The sequence below is a fragment of the Dendropsophus ebraccatus genome, chromosome 7, assembly GCF_027789765.1.
Source record: "Dendropsophus ebraccatus isolate aDenEbr1 chromosome 7, aDenEbr1.pat, whole genome shotgun sequence".
Classification (NCBI taxonomy): Eukaryota; Metazoa; Chordata; class Amphibia; order Anura; family Hylidae; genus Dendropsophus; species Dendropsophus ebraccatus.
The window spans coordinates 5,355,639-5,382,663 of record NC_091460.1 but is presented as its reverse complement, the minus strand read 5'-3'; the positions used below and the strand labels follow the sequence as shown (position 1 = coordinate 5,382,663).

At 47.9% G+C, this 27,025-nt stretch overlaps 1 protein-coding gene across 1 annotated transcript in view; it reads left to right on the top strand.

The window, feature by feature from the left end:
• The first annotated feature begins 3,068 nt into the window (after positions 1 to 3,068).
• Positions 3,069 to 27,025, top strand: part of LOC138796626 (tachylectin-2-like) — a 56,264-nt gene continuing 32,307 nt past the window's right edge. Inside the window, exon 1 of the mRNA XM_069976240.1 lies at positions 3,069 to 3,231. Within this exon, the coding sequence (XP_069832341.1) occupies positions 3,219 to 3,231 (13 nt within the window). The 5' untranslated portion in view covers positions 3,069 to 3,218. The remainder of the gene's footprint in view (positions 3,232 to 27,025) is intronic.

The following is a 27,025-nucleotide window of genomic DNA, read 5'->3' as shown; positions in this document are numbered from 1 at the left end:
GAATCAAATGCTGCAGGTTCAGGAAAGTACGAGTTTGATCGAACCTGCAAAATCCCGGGGTTCAGTCATCTCTGATTCCAGTTTTGGTCCGGGCCCCTGACACCTGTACCGCCAATACTGCCCTGATGGCGGCCCTGACTCTGGGTCATATCAACATATCAACGTTAAAATTCCTGCCTCTCAGGAGATTCCTCCAATAGATATGCCAAATCCTTGGCAATTGCAATTGAGTCTCAAACACCCAATCACCACTCCCACGAGTCTGTCATTAACTGGGACCACCTTCTGTGCCTCCTTGGTCGCTGACACTGGCCATACCCTGAGAAGGGCCAGATTTTTGGGCACGCTTGTATATCTTTTGCTTATTTTTAAATTGAACTAAAGAAGTTTTTTTATTGTAATGCAAAAATGTTTTTACAGAACCCAGTGACTTGGTACAATGTAGACCAAGCACCCAGAGACTTGCTATAATGCACAGCCAGGACTAAGTCATTTGTTATGCACACCAAGTGATTTAGTATAATGTACACCCAGCGAATTGCCATAATGCACAACCGGCATCCAGTCACTTGTTATGTACACCCAGTGACTTGGTATAATGTACACCCAGTGACTTGGTATAATGTACACCCAGTGACTTGGTATAATGTACACCCAGTGACTTGGTATAATGTACACCCAGTGACTTGGTATAATGTACACCCAGTGACTTGGTATAATGCACACCCAGTGACTTGGTATAATGTACACCCAGTGACTTGGTATAATGTACACCCAGTGACTTGGTATAATGTACACCCAGTGACTTGGTATAATGTACACCCACTAACTTGGTATACTGCACACCCAGTGACTTGGTATAATGCACACCCAGTGACTTGGTATAATGTACACCCAGTGACTTGGTATAATGTACAGCCAGTGACTTGGTATAATGTACACCCAGTGACTTGGTATAATGTACAGCCAGTGACTTGGTATAATGCACGCCCAGTGATTTGGTATAATGTACACCCAGTGACTTGGTATAATGTACACCCAGTGACTTGGTATAATGTACAGCCAGTGACTTGGTATAATGTACACCCAGTGACTTGGTATAATGTACAGCCAGTGACTTGGTATAATGTACACCCAGTGACTTGGTATAATGTACAGCCAGTGACTTGGTATAATGTACACCCAGTGACTTGGTATAATGTACAGCCAGTGACTTGGTATAATGTACAGCCAGTGACTTGGTATAATGTACACCCAGTGACTTGGTATAATGTACAGCCAGTGACTTGGTATAATGTACACCCAGTGACTTGGTATAATGTACAGCCAGTGACTTGGTATAATGTACAGCCAGTGACTTGGTATAATGTACAGCCAGTGACTTGGTATAATGTACACCCAGTGACTTGGTATAATGTACACCCAGTGACTTGGTATAATGTACAGCCAGTGACTTGGTATAATGTACAGCCAGTGACTTGGTATAATGTACAGCCAGTGACTTGGTATAATGTACAGCCAGTGACTTGGTATAATGCACAATCTGGACCCAGTGACTTGGTATAATGCACAATCTGAACCCAGTTATTTGTTATGCACACCCAGTGACTTGGTACCAGCTGCCCCCCCCCCTTCGGCCTCTTGGAGTGCCTAACCCAGCTAAGCTCCTGTCTTCCCCTGCTTTCAGCAATTTAAAGTAATTCCTAATTGGAAAAGACCTGCCATAACCTGTGTTCCTGGTGACAAAGTTTGTCAATCCGCCAAGTATGTGTGACTCAAAATCACACATCAAGTTGAGCCCAAGGTTTCTCAGATCACTCAAGGTGATGAGGCGCATCAATCCGGTCACCTATAAACTACATCTGCCTCCACCATGCGGATCCCAAACTCTTTCCATGTCTCCCTCCTAAAGCCTGTGGTCCTGAACCATTTTCCCAGTAAGTCCGCCACTAGCAGGCCTGGCCAGACTTGGTATAATGTACACCCAGGGACTTGCAATAATGCACAAACAGCACCCAGTTACTTTGTATACTGGACACCAGCTGCACAGCTCCCACAGAAAACCACCCACAATCAACCCATAATCCGCCCTCCTCTCCATCCCTATGTTTCTGTATATATCTAACTGCCTGCTGCAGCCTACTCTACACCTACAACCGACTGCTCCCCGCCAGGAAGTAGCTCACCCTATATCAGTGTTTCTCAACTCCAGTCCTCAAGACCCACCAACAGGTCATGTTTTGATTTCGCAGGTGATATCATTATAGTCAGTGCACCAGTAACTGCCACAGCTGTTCGTTGTTTGTGATATCCGCAAAACATGACCTGTTGGTGGGTCTTGAGGAGTGGAGTTGGGAAACACTGCCCTATATAGAGGGTGAAGTGCTTACATCACAGAGGGGCTCGTAGGTGATTGGATGGGTACAAGGAATTATGGATGATCCCTTGCTGCCACTCAGTGACAGTACTGTGAGCTAAAATGTGCGACCTCCATGCATACTGAATTTGGTAACAAATCGCTGTGAATTTGCTTTGCTCGTCTCTAATAAAAAAAAAAAAAACATTATTGTGAGTATTGGGCAGGCTGGATACAAAGGTTTAGTCTCCATAAATCTCCCAACCTATGTGCCTTGTCCATCATCTGATCCCACAGTGGACCGGGAGGAGTTGCTGATATTATTTTGTGACCTATGAAGCTGGGATTCCATTATAGACATTGAGGTGAGAGAACCCTGGTGCTGCTGCCCATCCCCGTGTAGGGTCCTAGGCTACACATAAGATACAAGAGGCCTTCACCTTCCCTTGCACCCACCTAAGCACATTGCCCACATGCTTCTCTCTCATTATAAACATTTGTGTGAAAATCAAACATTTTTGAGAGAAGTTGTCACCAGGGTGTATAATAATGATCGCCCCATGACAGGCGCAAATAAACTGATGTTCTCTATACAAGGTGTGATCTGCGATAAGCATAGTAATAGGAGCATTTCCCCATCACCAAGTCATAGAACAGGAGATACAGAGTAAACACATGGGGGTAAACAGAGATGAGGAGTCATGATGGAGCGCTGCAGGGAGGAGGAGAAGGACACAGGTTCCCACAGTTTCCACCGTTCCTCTGGATTATATAAGAGTCCGGAGCAGAATTCTCCTCAGTGACCTGCAGTCTCCTTACAGAGAGCAGCCAGATCCACCGTGACACCCAACAAGACCCAACAATGGCCGATCTAGGTAACCGCTCTCTGCTTCATCATAATCATCCACTATTTTATCTTTGTACTTCTCTTATATCATTGTCTTCTCTCTTCTTCTTCCCTCTCATCACCATCAGCTTCCTCTTTACTGTCTTATCACTTTCTTCTCGTTTTCATCATCTTCCCCCATCACCTTCTTCTGTAATCACACGTCTCTTCTTATCCAGCTTATCTCTGTTTTCTCTCTCCATCCTCATCGCCTCATTTTATCTTTGTTTTTGCTTCTTTATATTCTTTTTCTTCATCACCATCCTCATCATCATCACCTTCCTCATGGTCTTTGTTGCAGTTATTACTATTACAGACTTGTAGTTGCATGCGGGGTGTATTAGGGTCAGGTCCTAGGATTGTGGAGAGGAGTAATACATGGATGACAAGCTTGGGGAAGCTTTAGAGAATATTAATCATAATTCCTCCTGACAAGTAATCGGCCTCTTCGTACCTGTCTGTCTATACACTCCTCATCTCTGTCCGCTAACGTCTATGTCGGGGATAGGGAAACCCTGGCTCTCCAGCTCTTGAAAACCTACTATTGTAGTTTAGCTACAGCTGGAGGACCAAAGACTCCCCATCCATGACCTATGTACTAGTCTGGTGCTCACTTTCTCTATCAGAAGGGCAAGAAGCATCTCTTTATACATAAAAGACCTCAAAAAGCTTTAAGATCATGTGATTTACTGCAGTTACCAGGGTTAAGGACTCTTCCCTCGTAGCCTTTCCTTTCTTCTGTAACATAAGTATATATACTACAGGGTCTCAAGTCAAAGGTCTCGGGACACCGTTTTAATTCAGAAATAAAAGAGAAAATGACATACTGGTTTATGAGCAAGTTCTTGTCATGGGGCGGTGGTCATGTAGCATATCAAGAAGGGCAGAAGAATCTCAGAAATCAATTGCAGCAATTACTGATTTACAATATCTCTTGTGGTTCAAAAGTTATCAACACTTTCAAGTCTGACGTCAGCAATCGATTTCTGAGACAATTCTGGTCTTTATTATACTACACGGCCGCCTTCTCATTAGAAAAACTTGCTCTTAAAGCAATATGGAGGCTTTCAAAATGGCAGCAAAGTTCTGGACATAGGTTAAAGGAAAGGCCCCCCTAACTCATTACTTGTTGTCTAAGAACGGAAAAGGAGAGGGGGGACATGATAGAAATCCATATATATATATATATATATATATATATATATATATATATATATATATATGTATAGGATGATGAGTGGCACTCCAAATTCCAGCAAGTGGGTGCCAGCAGACGTAGTCTTGACCATAGACTTAGAATATAGATAAGTACGATGATCCACAGCACTCCGGTTTATTGAAGAAAATCAAGTGCACTTGAAAATGGCGGGTGAACCGCAAAAACGTCTATGTTGGCTGTGTTGCACTATGTAATAGTTTGAAGTTACATTAAATTTGATTTTCTTCTCTAAACCGGAGTGCCATGGACATATATATATATATATATATATGGTACTTTATGTTAGTGGCAAAATTTGGTCACTGTCTTGTGTGTTTTTTGTGAAAAACATCAAAATATAATGAAAAATTAGAAAATTTTGCACTTTACGAACTTTGAAATTCTTTGCTTCTAAAAAAAGAAAGTCACATGACAAAAATTAGTTAGTAAGTCACATTTTCAATATGTCCTCTTAATTCTGGCTTCATTTCGTAAACATATTTCACTTTTTTAGGGTGTTACGGGGCTTAGAAATGTATCAGCAAATTATCAAATTTTCATGAAATTTCCAAAACTGATTTTTTTAGGGACCAGTTCTTTTTTTAAGTTGATTTAGAAGGCTTGTATACTGGAAACCCCCATAAGTGACCCCATTTTGGAAACTAGACAACTTAAAGAATTAATCTAGTGGTATAATGAGCATTTTAACCCTACAGGGGCTGGAGGAAAGTATTCACAATTAGGCAGTAAAAAAATGGAAAATAGAAATTTTCCAATAATATATTTGTTAAGATTAAAGTATCTCATTTTCATAATAAACATGAGAGAAAATGCACTGCAAATGTTGTAAAGCAGGTTCTCCTGAGTACAACGGTACCCCATATGTGGGCATAAACCTCTGTATGGGCACACAGCCGGGCTCAGAAGGAAAGGAGCGCCTATTATCATTTCCAGTTCAGATTTTTCTGAAGAAGTATCTGAGCGCCAGGTGCGTTTGCAGAGCCCCTGTAGTGTCAGCAGAATAGAACCCCCCCCCAAAGGTCACCCCATTTTGGAAAGTACACCCCTCAAAGAATACATCTTGGGGTGTGGTGACCATTTTGACCCCACAGGTATTAGAGGAAAGTATTCAAAAGAAGACAGTAAAAATGAAAAAATAGAATTTTTCCAATGATATGTTTGTTTAGTTTGAAATTTTTTCAATTTCACGAGGAACAGGGGAGAAAACTCACCCCAATATATGTAAAGCAGGTTCTCCTGAGTAGAATGGTACCCCAAATGTGGGCATAAACCTCTGTATGGGCAGACAGCCGGGCTCAGAAGGAAGGGAGCGCCAATTAGCATTTCCAGTTCAGATTTTGCTGAAGAAGTTTCTGAGCGCCAGGTGCATTTGCAGTGCCCCTGTAGTGTCAGCAGAATAACCCCCCTCCAAAAGTCACCCCATTTAGGAAAGTGCACCCCTCAAAGAATACATCTTGGGGTGTGGTGACCATTTTGACCCCACAGGTATTGGAGGAAAGTATTCAAAACTAGACCGTAAAAATGAAAAAAAAAATTAATTTTTCCAATAACATGTTTGTTCAGTTTGAAATTTCTCAATTTCACGAGGAACAGGGGAGAAAAAGAACCCCAAAATTTGTAACGGAGGTTCTCCTGAGTACAATGGTACCCCATATGTGGGCATAAACAACTGTATGGGCACACAGCAGGGCTCAGAAGAGAAGGAGTGTCATTTTAGTTACAGGCAATATGTGGGTGTTTACTGGTTATCTGGGGTGGTAATGGACAATCTCGGGGTGTTTACTGGCTATCTGAGGTGGCAACAGGAAATCTGGTGTGGTTATGGGCAATCTGGGGTGGTTAGGAGCAGTCTGTGCCAATCTGTGGTGGTTACGGTCAATCTGGGGTGGTCACGGGCAATCTGGGGTGGTTATGGGCAATCTGGGGGTGTTTACTGGCTGTATGGGGTGGTTATGGGCAATCTTGGGGTGTTTACTGACTATATGGGGTGGTTATGGGCAATCTTGGGGTGTTTACTGGCTATCTAGGGGTGGTTACTGGCTATCTGGGGTGGTAATGGGCAATCTGGGGATGTTCACTGGCTATCTGGGGTGGTGACGGGCAATCTGGTGGTGTTCACTGACTATCTGGGGTTGCAACGGGCAATCTGGGGTGGTGACGGGAAATCTGGGGTGGTTGCGAGCAATCTGGGGTGGTTACAGGCAATTTGGGGTAGTTACAGGCAGTCTGTGGCAATATGGGTTGGTTACGGGCAATCTGTGGTGGTTACGGGCTGTCTGGAATGGTTATGGGCTATCTGGGGGGGATACGGGCAATCAGGGGAGATTACGGGCAATCTGGGTAGATTACAGGCAATCTGGGGTAGTGACAGGCAATCTGGGGTAGTGACGGGCAATCTGGGGTGGTGACGGGCAATCTGGGGTGGTGACGGGCAATCTGGGGTGGTGATGGGCAATCTGGGGTGGTGATGGGCAATCTGGGGTGGTTATGGGCTGTCTGGGATGGTTATGGGCTGTCTGGGGAGATTACGGACAATCTGGGGAGATTACAGGCAATCTGGGGTGGTTACGGGCAATCTAGGGTGGTGACGGGCAATCTGGGGTGGTTACAGGTAATCTGGGGTGGTTACAGGTAATCTGGGGTTGGTTACAAGTAATCCAGGGTGGTTACGGGTAATCCAGGGCACTTGACTTTGGTGACAGGCGTAAAAAAGTGCCGGCACCATTTGGAATAAGCTGATCACTTGTACTGGGACTACCCCGGGTGGTCACCGATCATTGCCCCATGCTCTCCGCCACCTCCGGTGGTGGAGAGAGTGAAGCTTTGATCATTTTTAGGAATCCATCACTGTGAACAGAGTCTGTTCACAGAGATGGCGGCGGCCATCTTGGATCAGATGGCCGCCCTGGGAGGGGAGGGTCTGTGACCAGGTCACTAGGGTTAATTCTGGGGACAGGGGGGGACATGTTCTCATCTCCTCTCACTGTGGATTCACGGTGAGAAGAGATGAAAGCGTTCAACTGCGCTGGCAATGTCTGTTACCGGTGGCCGCCGTTATACTGATAATAACGGCGATCGCCGGTGAGGGGACTTGCCGGGACTGACCCCACACTCTGCCCCAACCCCTCAGCGACCTCCGATAGCTGAGAGGAGGGGGCTGTGGGCATTACCAGCGCCGCTGCACTATTCTGCACCATCGCCATAAAGAGCTGATGGCAGCAGAATAGAGCCCATTAGTGATCGCTGTAAAAATGCGTGTCGGCGGTCACTAATAGCATAATACATGTATTCTCTGGGTCGCTACGGTTACGGTGATACCACATTTGTGTAGTTTTTTTTTAACTATTATGACTTTGGCGCAATAGAAACTATCTTCCTAGCAAAAACCCACAAGAGCTGGTTTTGGGCTTATTTTTTGCGGGAAGATCTGTAGTTTCTATTGATACCAAGTTTTATATGTATAGGACTTTTTGATCTCTTTTATTTTCTTAAGTGGATTGATAAAATACAACTATTCTGGTACTGTTTTTTTTTTTTTTTTTTTTTTACAGCGTGTGTCGTGCGATATAATTATTGATATAGTTTTATAGATTGGGTCGTTACGGACGTAGCAATACCAAATATGTATAGGATTTGTGTTTTTGATCACTTTTATGTCACGTTTTATTGGGTATAGGGAATGTAATGCATCTTTATTATTGGGGGGGGCTGGGGGGGCTGTGTTGTGTTTGGTGGACGTTTTTTTTAACTATTTTTTACTTTTACACTAGTATACATTACTGTACACTAGTGTAAAATACTTAGATCACTGATACAATACATTGCAGTACCTAATGTACTGCAATGTATTGTATCATGCCTCATGCTGACAGGCAATAGCCGCGGCCACCCCTGTCAGCATGAGGCATCTCCATGGTGACCCCGGGGACCTTAATTAGGACCCCGGGATTACCATGGAGACATCGGGACCCCGGACGGCGCCGCGGGACATCGCGATCACGTAAGTGACCCACGGTGCCGTCCGGGATCCACCGGGACCCGTTAGATGCCGCTGTCATGGTTTGACAGCGGCATTTAACGGGTTAAACTGCCCGGGGCGGAGAATCCTCTGCTCCGGGCAGTTACAGGAGGGGGTCAGCGGTCACACTGACCGCTGTTCACCCGCTCTGCAGCTGCCGCTTGGCGGCTATTCGTTCTGATGCGTACGCCGTTAAAAGGCGTACGCATCGGAATAAAGCCCATTAGTGACCGCCGTGAAAAGGCAGCATGGTGGTCACTAAGGGGTTAAAGGGAAGAAGGGAACCTCTCTATAACTGGAGTGGTAAACATTTAGAAAGTTTTTGTTTTGTTTTTTTGAAGGGGAGCTCTGCTGAGTGGGTGAAGGGTGTACCCACAATCTGTCCCCCCCAAACCACTTGTACCTTCGGATAGCTGCTTTTAATCCAAGATCTGTCCTGCGGTGCGTTCGGCAGGTGATGCAGTTATTGTCCTAAAAAATAACTTGCATCCCCATCAGCCGGGGCTTATATTGTGTATGCATTAGGCTGGCACAACCTCTCCGTCCCGCCTCCCCACCCTCTTCACCATTAGGAATGCCACTGGAACATTTTCTCCTGTCTGAACATTGTACAGGTGCCTTAACGATCCAGCCCATGTTCAGTATTCACACAGGTGAGGAATAGGAGACAATTTGCCTGGGGCATCCCTATTGATGAGGAGGGACAGAGAGGTTTTGCCAGCCTAATGCATACACAATCTAAGCCCCGGCCGTTGGGCACCGGGCTGCCAGTGTAAAAGTATTTTTTTTTAGGACAATAGCTGCATCACCTGCCGAACGGACCCCAGGACAGATCTTGGATTAAAAGCAGCTATCCGAAGGTGCAAGTGGTTTGGGGGGGTCAGATTGTGGGTACAGAGTCGCTTTTAACTTGGAATGTTAGGGAGTTGAGTGTTAGGAGGAAGAGGCTAGGAGAAACAAACTATAATATACTCCAACAGTGAAATGAGAAAGCCAGCTCAGCCTTGCTGTTGCTCCGGTGTACGGATCCGTACGTGCTTGTGCGTAGCAGTCCAATATAGTAAACACGATCCAGCAATCCGGTTAAACAAACATTTTTATTCCAAATCCAAGTTAAAATACAGGCAATTCGCACAGTGATGCAGCACACCGCAGGGGTACATGTGACGCGTTTTGAGCGCTGACAACATAGCTAGTTCCAGTGCTTTGTTTTTTTCTTAAATATTGTATACACCAAAAGAGGACCCTGTTTTGTCACAAATATTAGATAGTTACATATTTAGTACGGTTGAAAAAAGACATGTCCATCAAATTCAGCCAAGGAGGGGATGGTTGGATGGAAGGGGGATATACAAGGAGGGGATGGATGGAGGGAAGGGGGATATACAAGGAGAAGATGGATGGAGGGAAGGGGGATATACAAGGAGAGGATGGATGGAGGGAAGGGGGATATACAAGGAGAGGATGGATGGAGGGAAGGGGGATATACAAGGAGAAGATGGATGGATGGATGGATAGATGGAGGGAAGGGGGATAAACAAGGAGAGGATGGATGGATGGATAGATGGAGGGAAGGGGGGTATACAAGGAGAGGATGGATGGAGGGAAGGGGGATATACAAGGAGAGGATGGATGGAGGGAAGGGGGATATACAAGGAGAGGATGGATGGATGGATGGATGGAGGGAAGGGGGATATACAAGGAGGGGATGGATGGTTGGATGGATGGATGAAGGGAAGGGGGATATACAAGGAGGGGATGGATGGAGGCAAGGGGGATATACAAGGAGAGGATGGATGGATGGATAGATGGAGGGAAGGGGGGTATACAAGGAGAGGATGGATGGAGGGAAGGGGGATATACAAGGAGAGGATGGATGGAGGGAAGGGGGATATACAAGGAGAGGATGGATGGATGGATGGATGGAGGGAAGGGGGATATACAAGGAGGGGATGGATGGTTGGATGGATGGATGAAGGGAAGGGGGATATACAAGGAGGGGATGGATGGATGGATAGATGGATGGATGGAGGGAAGGGGGGTATACAAGGAGAGGATGGATGGAGGGAAGGGGGATATACAAGGAGAGGATGGATGGAGGGAAGGGGGATATACAAGGAGAGGATGGATGGAGGGAAGGGGGATATACAAGGAGAGGATGGATGGATGGATGGAGGGAAGGGGGATATACAAGGAGAGGATGGATGGAGGGAAGGGGGATATACAAGGAGAGGATGGATGGAGGGAAGGGGGATATACAAGGAGAGGATGGATGGATGGATGGATGGAGGGAAGGGGGATATACAAGGAGAGGATGGATGGAGGGAAGGGGGATATACAAGGAGGGGATGGATGGAGGGAAGGGGGATATACAAGGAGGGGATGGATGGAGGGAAGGGGGATATACAAGGAGGGGATGGATACAGGGAAGGGGGATATACAAGGAGGGGATGGATACAGGGAAGGGGGATATACAAGGAGAGGATGGATGGATGGATGGATGGAGGGAAGGGGGATAAACAAGGAGAGGATGGATGGATAGATGGAGGGAAGGGGGATATACAAGGAGAGGATGAATAGATGGATGGACAGATGGATGGATGCAAGTAAGGGGGATATACAAGGAGGGGATGGATGCAGGGAAGGGGGGGGGGTGATAGGTTCTATACATATGTATTAATGTAATATATTTTGGTCTAAGAACTTGTCTCTCCTGTTTTGAAGCCCTCTACTGTTTTTGCTGTGACAAGATCCTGCTGTGACTGTTCCACAGATTCACTGTTCTTATGGTAAAGAAGGCTTGTCGCCTCCGCAGATTGAACATTTTATTCTCTTGGCAGAGGCAGTGCCCTTGTCTCTCCGGGTAGAGGCAGTGCCCCTTTGTCTCTCCAGGCGGAGGCAGTGCCCCTTTGTCTCTCCAGGCGGAGGCAGTGCCCCTTGTCTCTGTAGGTGGAGGCAGTGCCCTCTTGTCTCTCCAGGCGGAGGCAGCGCCCCCTTGTCTCTCCGGGTAGAGGCAGTGCCCCTTGTCTCTCTAGGAGGAGGCAGTGCCCCCTTGTCTCTCCGGGTGGAGGCAGTGCCCCCTTGTCTCTCCGGGTAGAGGCAGTGCCCCTTTGTCTCTCCAGGCGGAGGCAGCGCCCCCTTGTCTCTCCGGGTAGAGGCAGTGCCCCTTGTCTCTCCAGGCAGAGGCAGTGCCCCCTTGTCTCTCCAGGCAGAGGCAGTGCCCCATTGTCTCTCCAGGCGGAGGCAGTGCCCCCTTGTCTCTCCGGGTGGAGGCAGTGCCCCCTTGTCTCTCCAGGCAGAGGCAGCGCCCCCTTGTCTCTCCGGGTGGAGGCAGTGCCCCCTTGTCTCTCCAGGCAGAGGCAGTGCACCCTTGTCTCTCCATGAGGAGGCAGTATCCCTTGTCTTTCCGGGTGGAGGCAGTGCCCCGTTGTCTCTCCGGGTGGAGGCAGTGCCCCTTGTCTCTCCAGGTGGAGGCAGTGATGACACTGATCCCAGCTCGGCAATCCAGGTATCTGGTCTGCTTCAGCCCAGTATAATAGAGCACTGATCTGATGGATCAGTGCTCTATTATATACACAGCATTGATCTAAATGGGAGATCAGTGCTGTGTATATAGAAGTCCCCCAGGGGGATCAGTGCTGTGTATATAGAAGTCCCCCAGGGAGATCAGTGCTGTGTATATAGGAGTCCCCAGGGGGATCAGTACTGTGTATATAGGAGTCCCCAGGGGGATCAGTGCTGTGTATATAGGAGTCCCACAGGGGGATCAGTGCTGTGTATATAGAAGTCCCCCAGGGGGATTCTAATTACTGTAAGTGAAAATAAAAAAAAGGGTTTTTATTAATAAAAAAAAATCCCCTCCCTAAATAAAAGTCAGAATCACCCCTCTTTTCCCATTTTATAAATAAAAATAAATAAATAAATAAACATATTTGGTATCGCCCGAACTATTAAATTATCACATTCCTGATCTCGCATGGCAAACGGCGTAAGTGCAAAAAATTCCAAAGTGCAAAAAATGTGAGCAATTTTGGAACTTTTAGTTTTTTAAAAAGGTTTAAATATTTTAAAAGCTGTCAAATAAAATAAAGGTTATGCAAGTTTCATATCGTTGTAATCGTATCGACTTGAGAAACATATATAACAAGTCAGTTTTACCATAGGGCGCATGGTGTAAATACAAAACCACCCCAAATAAGAAATATAGCGTTTTATTTTTAATTTCACTGCGCATAGACCTTAACTTACCCATCAGACGTCCATGAGGAACTGTGTCAAACGCTTTTGCAAAATCCATATACACTATATCCACAGCTGCGCCCCCATCCAGGCTTCTACTCACCTCTTCATAGAAACATATTAGGTTGGTTTGACAGCTTCTGTCCTTAGTAAAACCATGCTGGTTATCACTTATAATACTATTAGCCACTACATATTCCTGGATGTAGTCCCTTATAAGCCCCTCAAATAGTTTCCCCACAATGGACGTTAAGCTTGCAGGTCTATAGTTACCTGGGGAAGTTCAAGAGCCCTTTATGAAGATCGGCACTACATTTGCCTTACGCCAGTCCCTCGGCACAATACCAGTAAGCAAAGAATCACGGAATATTTCATACAAGGGTAGTGAAATTACAGAACTGAGTTCCCTAAGAACTCTGGGGTGTAATCCATCAGGCCCTGGAGCTTTGGTTACATTGAGTTTATTTAATTTATCTTGGACCATATCTATAGTAAGCCAGTTCAGTACATTACATGTGTTAGCAGCACTGGCCCCACCCACCTCAGCACTGGCCCCACCCACCTCAGTACTGGCCCCACCCACCATAGCTACATCCTCTTTTGTATATACAGAACTGAAGAAGCCATTAAGTAACTCAGCTTTCTCCTGATCCCCAGTTATTAACCCCCCGTCACCATTATTTAGGGGTCCTACATGCTCTGACCTTGGTTTTTTTGCATTAATATATTTGAAGAATTTTTGGGGTTTCTTTTGCTATCTATAGCTACCTGCCTTTCATTGTGAATTTTTGCTGCTTTTATTACATTTTTACAGGTTTTGTTGACCTCTTTGTAATGTTTAAAGGCTAAAGCTGACCCCTCTGATCTGTACTGTATACAGCTGACCCCTCTGATCTGTACTGTATACAGCTGACCCTCTGATCTGTACTGTATACAGCTGACCCTCTGATCTGTACTGTATACAGGTGACCCCTCTGATCGGTATACAACTGACCCCTCTGATCTGTACTGTATACAGCTGACCCCTCTGATCGGTATACAACTGACCCCTCTGATCTGTACTGTATACAGCTGACCCCTCTGATCTGCACTGTATACAGCTGACCCCTCTGTACTGTATACAGCTGACCCCTCTGATCTGTATTGTATACAGCTGACCCCTCTGATCTGTACTGTATACAGCTGACCCTCTGATCTGTACTGTATACAGCTGACCCCTCTGATCTGTACTGTATACAGCTGACCCCTCTGATTTATATTTTTTAAATGCCCCTTTTTTCTCATTTATAGCCCTTCTAACCTCGGTTGTCGCCATGTGGGATTGGATTTTAACCGTTTATATTTGTTCCCCATAGGAATATATTTGGCAGTACAGTTATGTAATGTGGATTTGAAGATTTCCTATTTCCCAGTCTATGCCCTGAAGTTCTGCCCTTAACCCAGGAAAATTTGCCCTTTTAAAATTAATGGTTTTACCCTCCCACGTGTCTTTGTTTTCTACACTTTAAGCTAAAAGTCACTATTTTATTTATATAGATATCATTATACTGTACATGTCACTATACTGTGATCACTGTTCTCCAAGTGTTCATGGACAGTGACATCCCCAACCAGCTCAGCGGTGTTAGAAATAACCAGATCCAACAAGGCATCACTTCTAGTCGGCTCCTCCACAAACTGGCCCAGAAAATTATCCTGCAGGAGGGTAAGAAATTCCCCCCTCTTTGTGGTTTTAGCTGAACCGTGACCCCAATCTATATCTGGGTAGTTGAGGTCCCCCATTACCACTACTGTCCCCTCCCGGGCAGCCCGCTCTATTTGTCTATGCAACTGACCATCTGTCACCTCAGTAATGTTGGGGGGTCTATAGATTACACCAAAATAATTTTTTCATAGTTTACCTCCCTCTGTAGTTCTACCCACAATGCTTCCACATCCTCACAGTCATCGCCCACTATTGCATCTTTTACACTCACTTTAATATAATTTCTGACACACAGACATACTCCTCCTCCTGCCCACCCTGTCCTTATAACATACAGACATACTCCTCTTCTTCTGCCCACCCTGCCCTTATAACATACAGACATACTCCTTCTGCCCACCCTGTCCTTATAACATACAGACATACTCCGCCTCATGCTCACCCTGTCCTTATAACATACAGGCATACTCCTCTTCTGCCCACCCTGTCCTTAGAACACACAGACATACTCCTCTTCTTCTGCCCACCCTGTCCTTATAACATACAGACATACTCCTCTTCTTCTGCCCACCCTGTCCTTATAACATACAGACATACTCCTCTTCTTCTGCCCACCCTGTCCTTATAACATACAGACATACTCCTCTTCTTCTGCCCACCCTATCTTTATAACATACAGACATACTCCTCTTCTTCTGCCCACCCTGCCCTTATAACATACAGACATACTCCTCTTCTTCTACCCACCCTGTCCTTATAACATACAGACATACTCCTCCTCCCCTTCTGCCCACCCTGTCCTTATAACATACAGACATACTCCTCCTCCCCTTCTGCCCACCCTGTCCTTATAACATACAGACATACTCCTCCCCTTCTGCCCACCCTGTCCTTATACCATACAGACATACTCCTCCTCCCCTTCTGCCCACCCTGTCCTTATACCATACAGACATACTCCTCCTCCTGCCCACCCTGTCCTTATACCATACAGACATACTCCTCCTCCCCTTCTGCCCACCCTGTCCTTATACCATACAGACATACTCCTCCTCCTGCCCACCCTGTCCTTATAACATACAGACATACTCCTCCTCCTGCTCACACTGTCCTTATAACATACAGACATACTCCTCCTCCTGCTCACACTGTCCTTATAACATACAGACATACTCCTCCTCCCCTTCTGCCCACCCTGTCCTTATACCATACAGACATACTCCTCCTCCCCTTCTGCCCAGCCTGTCCTTATAACATACAGACATACTCCTCCTCCCCCTGCCCACCCTGTCCTTATACCATACAGACATACTCCTCCTCCCCTTCTGCCCACCCTGTCCTTATACCATACAGACATACTCCTCCTCCCCTTCTGCCCAGCCTGTCCTTATAACATACAGACATACTCCTCCTCCCCCTGCCCACCCTGTCCTTATACCATACAGACATACTCCTCCCTTTGCCCACCCTGTCCTTATAACATACAGACATACTCCTCCTCCTGCCCACCCTGTCTTATACCATACAGACATATTCCTCCTCCCCCTGCCCCCCCTGTCCTTATAACATAGAATAGAGAAGAAATCAGGCGATACCTTTTGGAGGTAACTGAGTATATGTGAGTGTAAGCTATCGGAGTCTATAGCTCCCTTCATCAGACAAGATGTTATACAGAACTGAAAAAATCACAGACTTATATACACACTAAACAGAACTCATCAAGGGATTTTAGGAAACTTTGGAATTAACAAAATGTAATATATACACAGGGTCTGCTATATACACAGGGTCTGCTATATACACAGGGTCTGCTATATACACAGGGTCTGCTATTTACAACAGGTCCATAAACTATAGCTCATGAGGCGTGACAAGAGGATGGTTGCTCTTGTTATCTGATTGTTGTCAGATTAATGGCCTAATAGTAATTAATGGTCTTTATAGCCAGAACAGGTCACACATAGGCCGCCATGAAGCTGCATCTCATAGCCAGAACAGGTCACACATAGGCCGACATGAAGCTGCATCTCATAGCCAGAACAGGTCACACATAGGCCGACATGAAGCTGGCATGGATATTGAGACCATGTTGCAAAGTTTTAAATTTGAGCATTTGAGCAGTTTTTAATTTGCTCAAATTTAAAACTTTGCAACATGGTCTCAATATCCATGCCAGCTTCATGTCGGCCTATGTGTGACCTATTCTGGCTATGACATGGCAGCTTCATATCGGCCTATGTGTGACCTGTTCTGGCTATGAGATGCAGCTTCATGTCGGCCTATGTGTGACCTGCTCTGGCTATGAGATGCAGCTTCATGTCGGCCTATGTGTGACCTGTTCTGGCTATGACATGGCAGCTTCATATCGGCCTATGTGTGACCTGTTCTGGCTATGAGATGCAGCTTCATGTCGGCCTATGTGTGACCTGCTCTGGCTATGAGATGCAGCTTCATGTCGGCCTATGTGTGACCTGTTCTGGCTATGAGATGCAGCTTCATGTCGGCCTATGTGTGACCTGCTCTGGCTATGAGATGCAGCTTCATGTCGGCCTATGTGTGACCTGTTCTGGCTATGAGATGCAGCTTCATGGCGGCCTATGTGTGACCTGCTCTGGCTATGAGATGCAGCTTCATGTCGGCCTATGTGTGACCTGTTCTGGCTATGAGATGCAGCTTCATGGCGGCCTATGTGTGACCTGTTCTGGCTATAAAGACCATTAATTACTATTAGGCCATTAATCTGACAACAATCAGATAACAACAAGAGATCACCATCCTCTTGTCACGCCTCATGAGCTATAGTTTATGGACCTGTTGTAAATAGCAGACCCTGTGTATATAGCAGACCCTGTGTATATAGCAGACCCTGTGTATATAGCAGACCCTGTGTATATATTACATTTTGTTAATTCCAAAGTTTCCTAAAATCCCTTGATGAGTTCTGTTTAGTGTGTATATAAGTCTGTGATTTTTTCAGTTCTGTATAACATCTTGTCTGATGAAGGGAGCTATAGACTCCGATAGCTTACACTCACATATACTCAGTTACCTCCAAAAGGTATCGCCTGATTTCTTCTCTATTCTACTGATTTCTATGGCTAACACGGTACAACAATACTCTACTTATAACATAGAGACATCCACCTCAAAGGCCTCTGGCTCCCCCATCTTGCTGGCTAGACTTCTGGCATTAGTAACCATACACTTTATATAAGCATCTTGTTTAACCCCTTCATTATAAGAAATTGGATTTATTGAAGTGCTGTGGCTACAACCATTCTCACTGCTTATCCGCAATACATGGATCTCCCTATCCACTGCTCTTATCCTCCCCCTCCACAGGACCCTTCTCCCTATCCACTGCTCTTATCCTCCCCCCACAGGACCCTTCTCCCTATCCACTGCTCTTATCCTCCCCCACAGGACCCTCCTCCCTATCCACTGCTCTTATCCTCCCCCCACAGGACCCTTCTCCCTATCCACTGCTCTTATCCTCCCCCACAGGACCCTCCTCCCTATCCACTGCTCTTATCCTCCCCCCACAGGACCCTTCTCCTTGTCCACTGCTCTTATCCTCCCCACACAGGACCCTTCTCCCTATCCACTGCTCTTATCCTCCCCCACAGGACCCTCCTCCCTATCCACTGCTCTTATCCTCCCCCCACAGGACCCTTCTCCTTGTCCACTGCTCTTATCCTCCCCACACAGGACCCTTCTCCCTATCCACTGCTCTTATCCTCCCCACACAGGACCCTTCTCCCTATCCACTGCTCTTATCCTCCCCCCACAGGACCCTTCTCCCTATCCACTGCTCTTATCCTCCCCCCACAGGACCCTTCTCCCTATCCACGGGTCTTATCCTCCCCCCACAGGTCCCTTCTCCCTATCCACTGCTCTTATCCTCCCCCCACAGGACCCTTCTCCCTATCCACTGCTCTTATCCTCCCCCCACAGGACCCTTCTCCCTATCCACTGGTCTTATCCTCCCCCACAGGACCCTTCTCCCTATCCACTGCTCTTATCCTCCCCCCACAGGACCCTTCTCCCTATCCACTGGTCTTATCCTCCCCCACAGGACCCTCCTCCCTATCCACTGCTCTTATCCTCCCACCCCACAGGACCCTTCTCCCTATCCACTGCTCTTATCCTCCCCCTCCCCCACAGGACCCTTCTCCCTATCCACTGCTCTTATCCTCCCCCACAGGACCCTTCTCCCTATCCACTGCTCTTATCCTCCCCACAGGACCCTTCTCCTTATCCACTGCTCTTATCCTCCCACCCCACAGGACCCTTCTCCCTATCCACTGCTCTTATCCTCCCCCACAGGACCCTTCTCCCTATCCACTGCTCTTATCCTCCCCCACAGGACCCTTCTCCTTATCCACTGCTCTTATCCTCCCCCCCACAGGACCCTTCTCCCTATCCACTGCTCTTATCCTCCCCCCACAGGACCCTTCTCCCTATCCACTGCTCTTATCCTCCCCCCACAGGACCCTTCTCCCTATCCACGGGTCTTATCCTCCCCCCACAGGTCCCTTCTCCCTATCCACTGCTCTTATCCTCCCCCACAGGTCCCTTCTCCTTATCCACTGCTCTTATCCTCCCCCCACAGGACCCTTCTCCTTATCCACTGCTCTTATCCTCCCCCACAGGACCCTTCTCCCTATCCACTGCTCTTATCCTCCCCCTCCCCCCACAGGACCCTTCTCCCTATCCACTGCTCTTATCCTCCCCCACAGGACCCTTCTCCTTATCCACAGCTCTTATCCTCCCCCCACAGGACCCTTCTCCCTATCCACTGCTCTTATCCTCCCCCACAGGACCCTTCTCCCTATCCACTGCTCTTATCCTCCCCCACAGGACCCTTCTCCCTATCCACTGCTCTTATCCCCCCCCCACAGGACCCTTCTCCTTATCCACTGCTCTTATCCTCCCCCCCACAGGACCCTTCTCCCTATCCACTGCTCTTATCCTCCCCCCACAGGACCCTTCTCCCTATCCACTGCTCTTATCCTCCCCCACAGGACCCTTCTCCTTATCCACTGCTCTTATCCTCCCCCTCCACAGGACCCTTCTCCTTATCCACTGCTCTTATCCTCCCCCTCCACAGGACCCTTCTCCCTATCCACTGCTCTTATCCTCCTCCTCCACAGGACCCTTCTCCCTATCCACTGCTCTTATCCTCCTCCTCCACAGGACCCTTCTCCTTATCCACTGCTCTTATCCTCCCCCCACACAGGGCCGTATTTACCACTAGGCACCCGTGGTCCGGTGCCTAGGGCAGCACCTTGCAGGGGGGCAGCACCAGGGAGCAGGGGGACAGAAAAAACTAATTTTTTTGGTTTTATTTTTTTAGTTTCCCTCCTCCCGTTCAGACTTGCCAGTAAATCTGGTGTATTTTCCAGGGGGGTGGGGGGTATGGTGGTATTGCTCAGGTCTGGTATCGCCAATAAGTGCGTGTAGATGGGGCGTCTTAAGGTTTAGTGCCTAGGGCAGCAGCAGCTGATAATACGGCCCTGCCCCCACAGGACCCTCCTCCCTATCCACTGCTCTTATCCTCCCCAACAGGACCCTTCTCCCTATCCACTGCTCTTATCCTCCCCTCACAGGACCCTTCTCTTTATCCACTGGTCTTATCCTCCCCCCACAGGAACCTTCTCCTTATCCACTGCTCTTATCCTCCCCCACAGGACCCTTCTCCCTATCCACTGCTCTTATCCTCCCCCCCCCACAGGACCCTTCTCCCTATCCACTCCTCTTATCCTCCCCCACAGGACCCTTCTCCCTATCCACTGCTCTTATCCTCCTCCTCCACAGGACCCTTCTCCCTATCCACAGCTCTTATCCTCCCCCACAGGACCCTTCTCCCTATCTACTGCTCTTATCCTCCTCCTCCACAGGACCCTTCTCCCTATCCACAGCTTTTATCCTCCCCCACAGGACCCTCCTCCTTATCCACTGCTCTTACCCCCCCCCCCCCACAGGACCCTTCTCCCTATCCACTGCTCTTATCCTCCTCCTCCACAGGACCCTTCTCCCTATCCACAGCTTTTATCCTCCCCCACAGGACCCTCCTCCTTATCCACTGCTCTTACCCCCCCCCCCCCCACAGGACCCTTCTCCCTATCCACTCCTCTTATCCTCCCCCACAGGACCCTTCTCCCTATCCACAGCTCTTATCCTCCCCCACAGGACCCTTCTCCCTATCCACTGCTCTTATCCTCCCCCACAGGACCCTTCTCCCTATCCACAGCTCTTATCCTCCCCCCACAGGACCCTTCTCCCTATCCACTGCTCTTATCCTCCCCCACAGGACCCTTCTCCCTATCCACAGCTCTTATCCTCCCCCCACAGGACCCTTCTCCCTATCCACTGGTCTTATCCTCCCCCCACATGACCCTTCTCCCTATCCACTGCTCTTATCCTCCCCCCACAGGACCCTTCTCCCTATTCACTGCTCTTATCCTCCCCCACAGGACCCTTCTCCTTATCCACTGCTCTTATCCTCCCCACACAGGACCCTTCTCCCTATCCACTGCTCTTATCCTCCCCCACAGGACCCTCCTCCCTATCCACTGCTCTTATCCTCCCACCCCACAGGACCCTTCTCCCTATCCACTGCTCTTATCATCCCCCACAGGACCCTTCTCCCTATCCACTGCTCTTATCCTCCCCCCACAGGTCCCTTCTCCTTATCCACTGGTCTTATCCTCCCCCACAGGACCCTTCTCCCTATCCACTGCTCTTATCCCCCCCCCACAGGACCCTTCTCCCTATCCACTGGTCTTATCCTCCCCCACAGGACCCTTCTCCCTATCCACTGCTCTTATCCTCCCCCACAGGACCCTTCTCCCTATCCACTGCTCTTATCCTCCCCCACAGGACCCTTCTCCCTATCCACTGCTCTTATCCTCCCCCCACAGGACCCTTCTCCCTATCCACAGCTCTTATCCTCCCCCACAGGACCCTTCTCCCTATCCACTGCTCTTATCCTCCCCCACAGGACCCTTCTCCCTATCCACAGCTCTTATCCTCCCCCCACAGGACCCTTCTCCCTATCTACTGGTCTTATCCTCCCCCCACATGACCCTTCTCCCTATCCACTGCTCTTATCCTCCCCCCACAGGACCCTTCTCCCTATCCACTGCTCTTATCCTCCCCCCCCCTCCCACAGGACCCTTCTCCCTATCCACTGCTCTTATCCTCCCCCCACAGGACCCTTCTCCCTATCCACTGCTCTTATCCTCCCCCCACAGGACCCTTCTCCCTATCCACTGCTCTTATCCTCCCCCCACAGGACCCTTCTCCCTATCCACTGCTCTTATCCTCCCCCCACAGGACCCTTCTCCCTATCCACTGCTCTTATCCTCCCCCACAGGACCCTTCTCCCTATCCACTGGTCTTATCCTCCCCCCACAGGACCCTTCTCCCTATCCACTGCTCTTATCCTCCCCCACAGGACCCTTCTCCCTATCCACTGCTCTTATCCTCCCCCACAGGACCCTTCTCCCTATCCACTGCTCTTATCCTCCCCCACAGGACCCTTCTCCCTATCCACTGCTCTTATCCTCCCCCCACAGGACCCTTCTCCCTATCCACTGCTCTTATCCTCCCCCCACAGGACCCTTCTCCTTGTCCACTGCTCTTATCCTCCCCCCACAGGTCTTTTCTCCTTATCCACTGCTCTTATCCCCCCCCCCAGGACCCTTCTCCTTATCCACTGCTCTTATCCTCCCCCCCCCTCCCACAGGACCCTTCTCCCTATCCACTGCTCTTATCCTCCCCCACAGGACCCTTCTCCCTATCCACTGCTCTTATCCTCCCCCACAGGACCCTTCTCCCTATCCACAGCTCTTATCCTCCCCCCACAGGACCCTTCTCCCTATCCACTGCTCTTATCCTCCCCCCACAGGACCCTTCTCCCTATCCACTGCTCTTATCCTCCCCCCACAGGACCCTTCTCCTTGTCCACTGCTCTTATCCTCCCCCACAGGACCCTTCTCCCTATCCACTGCTCTTATCCTCCCCCCACAGGACCCTTCTCCTTGTCCACTGCTCTTATCCTCCCCCACAGGCCCATTCTCCCTATCCACTGGTCTTATCCTCCCCCCACAGGACCCTTCTCCCTATCCACTGCTCTTATCCTCCCCCCCAGGACCCTTCTCCTTGTCCACTGCTCTTATCCTCCCCCCCCCCCCCCCTCCCACAGGTCCCTTCTCTCACCTCTATGTTCTGTCCCCTCTCTAACCTATCAGCCATTACATTACATACAACATTGTTTGATTTTTCCTCCCTCCACATCCCTAGTTTAAAAACCCTTCCACCCCTTCTAGGATTCTCTCCCCCAGCACAGCAGACCACCTTCCATTCAGGTGCATTTTATCTGTGGAAAACAAATTTTACCCCAACGAAAAATTAGCCCAAGTGCTCTAAAAACCCAAACCCTTCTCCCCTACAGCCATGCATTTAACTCCCGCAGTTCCCGCTGTTGCTCCTGTGATGCGCGTGGCACAGGCAGTATTCCAGAGAATACCACCTTGGAGGTTGTTCCCTATAACTTAGCACCTAGTTCTCTAAAATTATTTTTAATAGACCTCCACCTAATGTGTATCCTGTCATTGGTTCCCACATGGACCAGGACAGCTGGGTCATCCCCAGACCCCACAAGTAATTTGTCCACCCTTTTCACCACATGCCGAACCCTGGCACCAGGGAGACAGCAAACCATTCAGTTGAGGCGGTCTTGGCGACAAATTATCCTATCTGTGTGTACCACACAGTACCACAACCACTAGCTGTCTAGGCCTACCTACAATACCATCCCGCCCACTTCTAGTTGTCCTACCAACAATACCATCCTGCCCACTGCTAGTTGTCCTACCCACCATACTATCCTGCCCACTACTAGTTGTCCTACCCACCATACCATCCTGCCCACTACTAGTTGTCCTACCCACCATACCATCCTGCCCACTACTAGTTGTCCTACCCACCATACCATCCCGCCCACTACTAGTTGTCCTACCCACCATACCATCCCGCCCACTACTAGTTGTCCTACCCACCATACCATCCCGCCCACTACTAGTTGTCCTACCCACCATACCATCCCGCCCACTACTAGTTGTCCTACCCACCATACCATCCCGCCCACTAGTAGTTGTCGTACCAACAATACCATCCCGCCCACTGCTAGTTGTCCTACCAACAATACCATCCCGCCCACTGCTAGTTGTCCTACCAACAATACCATCCCGCCCACTGCTAGTTGTCCTACCAACAATACCATCCCGCCCACTGCTAGTTGGACTGTTCCTCCGGCTGTTAGGGAGAACAGGTTCCACTAGAGCTGCCATTTCTGACACTGATGCCCTCGCATCATCACCTAACTTGGCATTTTTGCTTGGGTATAGGAGTACAGTAGGAGAAGTGGCCTTCCTTTTCTTGGATCCCTTTCTGGTCCCTCTAACTACATTAACCCAGCTACTTACTTGGGCCTCCTGATCTATTTCACTGCCCTCCATCTCTACCCCACTAACTTCCTGCTCAGTGAGCAGAAGTTCCCATTGAAGGTGATCAATTTCCCTCAGTGTTGCACTATACTTCTCCAGATCTCTAACTCGAGCTTCTAGATTGGGAACATGCTCACAGCTGCCCCAGCGGTATTCTCCCCCGAGGGCTGTAATGTTGCACCAAAAAGAGCTATAACATTGGGCAACAACAACAAAGACCAAAAAAACAGCACTACATGGCATCAGCAAAAAGTTTTTGTTTTGCTTTTTCCGTTGTGGCCATTTTCCATGCAGAGCTTGTCAGTTTGTAAAAGTGTGCAAAGATTTTAGTAACCATGACAATACAAAATAGTTTGACATTAACCCTTTGAGGACCAAGCCCAAAATGACCCAGTAGACCGCGCAAATTAAAATATTTGTGTTTTTGTTTTTTTTCTCCTCCCCTTCTAAGAGCTCTAGCACTTTCATTTTTCTATCTACAGGGCCATGTGGAGGCTTGTTTTCTTAGAGGAATAGTTGTACTTTGTATGATGTATGATGGAAGCCCAAAAATATTATTTATGAAGATATAAATTGGTGAAATCGTAAAAAAAAGAATGCAATATGGTAACTTTTGGGGGGTTCCTGTGTCTACGTAATGCACTATACAGTAAAAGCGACATGATACCATTATTCTATAGGTCAGTCCGAACACAGCCATATGCAGGTTACACAGATTCTTTAATGTTGTTGTTGTTTTTTTTTTTTTTATTCAATCCTTTTTTTTTTTGCAATTAATTAATCTATATAATAAAAATGAAAGTCTGTCTGTCTGTCCCGTATAGACTTCCAAATGCCTGAACAGTTTGACCCCAAATTTGGCACACAGATACATTGGGTGCCCGGGAAGGTTATTGCGAAGGTCCCGTCCCCACCAGATGTACAGGAGAGGAGGGGGAGGGGGAAGAGCGGCGCCCCATAGAGATGAATGGGAAAATGTCCACACTGCAAACACAGGTGATATAATTAGCTGCAGCTGCCCAGCAGTTGGCAGTTGGGAGCCTTAGCAACCAATAGGATTACTGCTTTCACAGGGAGCTGGAATGTGAATGGTTGCTAAGGCCAGCTGCCTCACAACATCCACAGAAATAACTGTAGACTCCCTACTCCATCTATACAGTACATGTATACAGGACCCCCTACTCCATCTATACAGTACATGTATACAGGACCCCCTTCTCCATCTATACAGTACATGTATACAGGACCCCCTACTCCATCTATACAGTAGTATACTTTTATCTGGTACTGTGTTTTATTGGTCTTAGTATACAGGATTTGGTCAGTAACAATATGGTGGTGATGGTAGTGGGTGTGGTGTAGCGGTAATATTTCCTTCCTATATACTGAAAATATTGGTCTTAGTGTACAGGAATTGGTCAGTAACAGTATGGCGGTAAAATGTATGGTGATAAAATTTTCTCTTCCTATAGGCTGGTGTTATTGGTAATATCTGTCTTAGAGTATATACCAATAGCATCACTTGGTCGTGAAAGGAGGGGGGGGGCCCAAGTTGACCTCTCGCACCAGGGCCCAGGAGACATTAGCTACGCCCCTGGGTGAGGGGGCAAAGATTGTGGAAGTGCAGAGATCTGGCAGCTCTCCACTCTTTCCATGTTAGCCTCTCTAACCAGCCAGGACACCCCTCTCCCCATCCTCCCCTCACCCTGTGGCCTCTGTAAACAGCCAGGATAACCCTCTCCTCTCTCCCTGTGGCCTCTGTAAACAGCCAGGACAAACCTCCACTCTCTTCCTGTCAGCCTTCCCACTCTCCCCACCTTCCCCTCTCTCCATGTCTTCTCCTCTCTCGCTGTCGGCCTTCGGGAGCAGCAAGGACACCGGAGGCATGAGGCCTCTGGTGTCCATGGCTACCATCCGGACTCTGAGATCACATCACAGAGCCCCATTGGTAAACAGAAGGAGAGTTCTCCATATTCCTTTTCTGCAGCCCTGTGGATGCTGCTGTCAACAGTTAATTTATAGAATTAACTGTAAGCATAGGAACGTGCCTCCAGTGCTGACAGTAGTGGTCGGCCTTGGCTACCACTGACAGCTGGGACCCACCTTGGATGATACAGGCACAGCTTCTCTGTGCCCGTGTCATCCAGAGGACGCCAATTATCAGGGAAGGAGGAGAAGCTCCTCCTGCTGGAGCTGCTCCCTGCATGGTGCCACAAGGCCACTGTGGCTGCTGCTCCTGGGAGCTGTTGCTCTCCTTCCTCCTCCATCCCAGATCAGCCACACCACCTCCTTCCGCCCTCTAACCTCTCTCATCCTGCTCGAGTGCTCCCTCCTTGTTCATTATGGCCTTGTCAGTGCTATCGTGTAGCAATTTTAACTTCAAATGTAAGTCCTGCTTCTGGTCTTTTTATGAGGGTCTTCAGCTACAAAAACAGTCTTTGGTCAGATCAGGGGTGGTCTTCTAAAACAGAGGCATTGTCTAAAGGAAATAATGGTTAAAAAAATCAGTCACAAAAAAAAAAAAATGTGTCTGGAAGAGGGGTGGTCTTCTCAAAGAAATGGTCTGCTCAGGAAGATTCACTGTATAGGCGAAAGGGAAAACAAATCAATTGATCAAATCAATAATTAGTAAAATCTCCTTGCCACATAAGTAACATAAATTGGATACATGTTTTTCTTAACAGCTCCTGACTGTGTATAACTTTATAGTTTCATTACTGATAATAACTGCTTAGGCAGTGTAAGAAAATATCCGTGTTCTATTGTTTACTAACAGGTTTTTTTTCTTTTACTGCCTTTTTATCTCTACTTTTCTGACTTTTCCTTTTTTTTTTAAATTATTCAATGGAGTATACAGACTCTTCGCATGTGGTTTTAATCCACTACAGTGGTTCCTCAACATACGATATTTATTGGTTCCAGGACGACCATTGGATGTTGAAAATATTGTATGTTGAGTAGTAATGAGCGAGCATGCTCGTCCGAGCTTGGTACTCATTTGAGTATTAGGGTACTAGGGTATTAGGGTGACCAGTATATTTTCTCATCTGCAGCCAGTCATCAGGTTTGCTTTATTATTTCTTAGTGCAG